The sequence below is a fragment of the Ophidiomyces ophidiicola genome (genome assembly GCF_022830035.1).
Source record: "Ophidiomyces ophidiicola strain CBS 122913 chromosome Unknown scaffold_89, whole genome shotgun sequence".
In the NCBI taxonomy this organism is placed as follows: domain Eukaryota; kingdom Fungi; phylum Ascomycota; class Eurotiomycetes; order Onygenales; family Onygenaceae; genus Ophidiomyces; species Ophidiomyces ophidiicola.
In genome coordinates, this window is record NW_026054729.1 from 1 (window position 1) to 5212 (window position 5212).

General features: G+C 38.6%; 3 protein-coding genes across 3 annotated transcripts; all 3 read right to left on the reverse strand.

Annotated features, from left to right (window-relative positions):
- Positions 1–214: 214 nt before the first annotated feature.
- On the reverse strand, positions 215–640 carry LOZ57_006921 (uncharacterized protein; the record flags this gene model as incomplete). Its single annotated transcript, XM_049255935.1, has 1 exon — positions 215–640. The coding sequence occupies one exon, from the start codon at positions 638–640 to the stop codon at positions 215–217; it is 426 nt and encodes a 141-aa protein (XP_049105088.1).
- Positions 641–3351: 2711 nt separating this feature from the next.
- RAD16_2 (DNA repair protein rad16) lies at positions 3352–4113 on the reverse strand (the record flags this gene model as incomplete). The annotated part of the gene is made up of 1 exon (XM_049255936.1): positions 3352–4113. One exon carries the CDS (start codon positions 4111–4113, stop codon positions 3352–3354), a length of 762 nt encoding a protein of 253 aa, XP_049105089.1.
- Positions 4114–4326: 213 nt separating this feature from the next.
- Positions 4327–4798, reverse strand: LOZ57_006923 (uncharacterized protein; the record flags this gene model as incomplete). Its single annotated transcript, XM_049255937.1, has 2 exons — positions 4327–4662; positions 4727–4798. 2 exons carry the CDS (start codon positions 4796–4798, stop codon positions 4327–4329), a joined length of 408 nt encoding a protein of 135 aa, XP_049105090.1.
- Positions 4799–5212: the final 414 nt, after the last annotated feature.

The window sequence follows — 5212 nt, forward strand, 5'->3', positions numbered from 1 at the left end:
ACCATCTGAACAGCAGATTTTTGGTGAGCTGGCCCCATCATGATTTAATACACTGATTTGCAACACTGGTATCAAAGTAATAGCACTCAGAGAGAGCAATTTCACCTGTAGCTCTTCAGAGATGTCAGCTGGACTGCAGCTGGAGTGTCACTCTCAATCATGGTCAAGAGATGTGATGATGACAGCTGAACTGCAGCTGGAGTGTCACTCTTGATCATGCTGAAGTGTCACTCTCAATCATGGTCAAGAGATGTGGTGATGGCAGCTGAACTGCAGCTGGAGTGTCACTCTTGACCATGGTCAAGAGATGTGATGATGACAGCTGAACTGCAGCTGAAGTGTCACTCTCAATCATGGTCAAGATGTGTGATAATGACAGCTGAACTGCAGCTGAAGTGTCACTCTCAATCATGGTCAAGATGTGTGATGATGGCAGCTGGACTGCAGCTGGAGTGTCACTCTTGACCATGATCAAGAGATGTGGTGATGACAGCTGGACTGCAGCTGAAGTGTCACTCTCAATCATGGTCAAGATGTGTGGTGATGGCAGCTGGACTGCAGCTGAAGTGTTGCTATCAACCATGATTAAGATGTGTGGTGATGGCAGCTGAACTGCAGCTGGAGTGTCACTCTCAATCATGCTGAAGTGTTGCTCTTGATCATGGTCAAGAGATGTGATGATGGCAGCTGTACTGCAGCTGAAGTGTCACTCTTGACCATGGTCAAGAGATGTGATGATGGCAGCTGGACTGCAGCTGAAGTGTCACTCTCAATCATGCTGAAGTGTTGCTCTTGACCATGGTCAAGATGTGTGGTGATGGCAGCTGAACTGCAGCTGGAGTGTCACTATCTGCAGAGGGACTGCAACTGACATCTGACTTCATGACAATGTTGACCTCATCAGAAGCAAAGAGATGCAAGAGAATTTTTTGAGCAGTTGATTTTGCTTCTTCTTCTCTCTGCTACTCTTCACTTTTCAGCATGACAGCTGCCATGTGCATCTTGGCTTGGGGACATGCAACATTCTATTTGAATTTCACCCAGTTCTTCACTCTTCAGAATGAGCACTGCCAACCTTTTAGAAAATGAGACCTTGTTGGATGATGAGGAAAATGACAAAGACTACAATGCTGAGACAGATGAAGTAGCTGAATGTCAAGAGAATTAAAATGATGACTATGACAACTCTAGTGATGAGAAAGAGAATGAGGACAAGAGAGACTGTGTACTGATTTAATAATTACTCTGTAGCAATCCATATCATCAATAAAAATCAGACTATGTACACTATAAAAATCAATTGATTTCTCTCAGATATCTTGAATGAGAACTTGAAGAGCTTGGTTTGCCATTCAGATTCTTTTGATCATCAACACTGTCTGGATTGATATTCTTCTTATCAAAATCCACTGTCAATGCATCAGACAGAGAGAAATCTGAATCCTCATCCATATTCATGAAATCATCAGAAACATTGGCAGCTGCACTGCCATCAGAATTCAGAGATGTAGTTGCATGAAGTGCATTGAAAAAAGCATGACATCAGACCAATTTAATCCTCTTAACAGCACATGGGCAATGTGACAGAGTTTGTTTTTTTGATGGCATATCAAAACTTAATAATGTGCAGGATCTGCTTATCTCAGATGAGTCTGGCATGATTGCAGTCAATTGATGGAGTTGCTTTGATTGCAATGAATTGACATCAAGATCAGAAGAGTTATCCCATGAAAAATGAATATTTTTCTGTCCCAATAATTTTGATAGTATGTCACATGCCCATTGATTCATTGTGGATGTTAAGTCATCCTCCTCTTGTGCTTCATCTTGAACATGTTCAAGATCTTGAAACAAGGTCCAGCCCATCCCAACAATTTGTGCAACCATTTTTTTGGTTGAGTTGTGCTCAACAAATCAATTAAATGTATTGGCTCTGGACAATATCCATATGTGCTGCAGTTCAGTTTGTCTGAGACAATGAATGTGATCTATGACTTGAAATGTTGTATTGTAGAAAATTGCTGATTCCATCATCACAATATCTGAACACTGCTTGTGTAAGTTGAGGCCAATACTGCATGTTGAATAAGTTACCATCAGAATTTGGACTTTTACATCAGGATCATTGAATTCAGTGATGATCTGTGATTGCTTCTTCATTGACATCTCAGCACACAAGAAAGCCACTTCAAAGCAAAAAACATGCAAAAAAGCCTCAACTAAGAATTGACAGATAGAGTATGCAGTAAAAATCAGAAGATGTTTGCTTTTTTGAAGAACAACATCTTGCACTATTGAAAGCAATGTAGAGAATTTGGGAATTATGTTGACCAGATATGTTGCTATTCATTGTCTTTCATGTGAGATATATGGAATTTCACAGTTCTTGATCATGCAACTGAGCATTCATAGAAGACCCCCACCATGTGAACATCATGTTGCAATATCAGTAGCAAGATTTCCTTCACACTTAACACTTGTTGCTTGAAAAAGTTGTTCCAATTCAGAACACAATGAGATCTGGTGAAGATGGCAATAGAGACTCATATCAAAGTGGTCTCCTACCTCTTCTGCAGTTGCTGCAGTAGTGACATCACTGACAGACACTCTACCAGATTTGAGGTTTCTCACCAGAGTTGAGTGTAATTTTGTGTACTTAGCAAGTTGAATATTGTTCATGACACAGTCTATTGTTCTTGTTCTGTATACAGATATCTGTGCTTCAATTGTGATCACTTCACAACTATCATTAAGGTCCATTTGTAAACCCATGATACAATGAAGCTGGATTTTTGAAAGAATGTGTGGTAGAACAACAAATGCTGCACTTAAATCAATGGCATCATTGTGGCATATTGACATAAAAAGCTCAGAGTCAAGTATATGAAGATCCATATTATTGTTAATGTTGACATCAGCATAAATGGAAAGATCTGCAGACTGTTGACAGTAATCAAATTCTCCACAAAGCTCTGACTTTCAAAGAATCTCAAGAATCTCTCTCATATCTGATGCATGATTTAACATTGGAGTTGCAGTTACAACTCAAAAGTGACTTATAGATAAACATTTCACTGACTTGTGTGTTGCTGTGAATGTGATTTTGATGGCATGACCTTCATCCAAAATAACATGCTCAAATTCAAAGTCACTAGGCCACCCATTTGCATTGGCACTGGCAATATCAGTGTCTTCTTGACCATGATTGGCATCCAACTTTTTCTTAGGAAACCATCATTTGTGTCAGATTGAATAAGATGTGAGCATGACAGTTTTATCTGTTTTCCAGTTGCTTGGGTTCAAATTTTTGAAGAACTGGAGGAGCTGGGACTGATTCTTTATGAGATTGCATCAGTAAGAATCAGAAGTGCCACTGAGACCATTGATATCATAGTGCAAGATGAGATATAGATCACCATTGAAATATTTTTTCAGCTCATTCATCCAAGTATCAATAGGCTGGGAAGGAGCCATGATCAGGATTGGTTTGTATGGGTCAGAGAACAGTTTGGTGGTGAGTGATATTAGATCTAGAGATTCAATTGTTTTATTCATGTCAGATTCATTTTCAAGAATGTCATCCTCAATTTGAGATGACTTCTGTTCCAACATCCAGATGATTCCAGTCACCTGCCAGAGTTCCAGAGTGACATCAGCAACTAGAGACATATTGGGGTCCAGACCTAAAATTGCACAAGAGATGGTGTAATTGGGCACAACCATGCCCACACTATTAAGTTGTATCTGGAGACTCAAAAAATCTTGATTAGGTGTCATTCCAGAATCTATACCTGTAATTTTTTCAGAATGTGCAGAATTGTTTTGTGCAGTGATGCTGATTATCTTTTGAACATCAGTAATAAACTGATCAATTTCTGGAAATGAATGATCTTCTGCTGTTAATATCAATTCAGCAATCAGAGAAGCTCTGAAATGTGAATCAAATGATGAGAATGAAAGATCTAGAGTTTCAGAGACAAATTCTGTGTCAATGATATATGAAGAATCAACATCTTCATTCTCATCATCACTGTTGATGTTCAGTTCAATGATTGGATCAATTGAAATGCAAGCAAGTTCTTGCAGATGCTCATCTGCAGATGTCTTGACCATGGTCAAGATTGATGGAAATGTGCCTTCATTGTTTGTATAATAATCAGAAATTCTGGTCTTGGAGTTCCATGTCTTCTGAGTTTTGCCTTCTCAGCCAGCACTAGTAGCTTTCAACCAATATTTAATCAAATATAAAACACAGTGAATATCTTCATTATCATTACTTAAAAATTTGTCAGTGTTCTTCAATATCAGTTGATGTATTGCCATCATTCAACAAACAATGAGAGAATTCTTCTCATTCTGAGGAACATCAGCTAAAGAAGCATAGTTCTCCAATATTGTGCAAATAGCTGATTCATGAAATGAGTGCATGATTGCATTAATACATGCAGTCTTCTTCTTTTCATTATTGACTCCCTTCAATCCAAAAGACTTAGCATGCAAAGTTTTGAAAGGACTCAAAATTGAAGCCATCAATTTCTGCATGAGAAATTCTTGCAGTTTCTTGGTGCAAGTGAATTCAAGATATTCAGCAAGAAGAACCAAGAAATTCTGGAAGTTCTTTGCTTTGACATAGACATCAGAAAATTGAAGAGACATGTTATTCTAGTGGTCTGAGTTAGCTAGCAGATCTCTCAACCATGATCAGGAGAAGCACTGACTAACATACACAAAAAGTCTTGACACTTATTGTTAATAAAAAGTAATTTCTGGAGTCTAGGTTAGTGGGTCTCTCAATCATGGTCAGGGAAAGCACTGGCTAGCACACACAAAGAATGTTCTTGATTGATGAAAACTGTAGCTAGTGGTCTAGATTAGTGGGTCTCTCAACCATGGTTGGGGGAAGCACTGGCTAGCACACACAAAAAACATTCTTGATTGATGAAAATTGTAGCTAGTGATCTAGATTAGCAGATCTCTCAATCATGGTTGGGGGAAGCACTGACTGACATACACAATTGTTGTTTATTGGTAGAAAATGGTAGCTACTAAGATTGTAGGTACAGTATTAGTGCCAAGCACATTCTATGTAGAATCTATTTGATGGGATCAGTATGAATATCTTGACCATGGTCACCACTGAAAGATTAATATCATGAGCACTTACAGTATTCTGTTGGACAAAAGAGTTGAATGATTGAAAGAATGAGAAAGT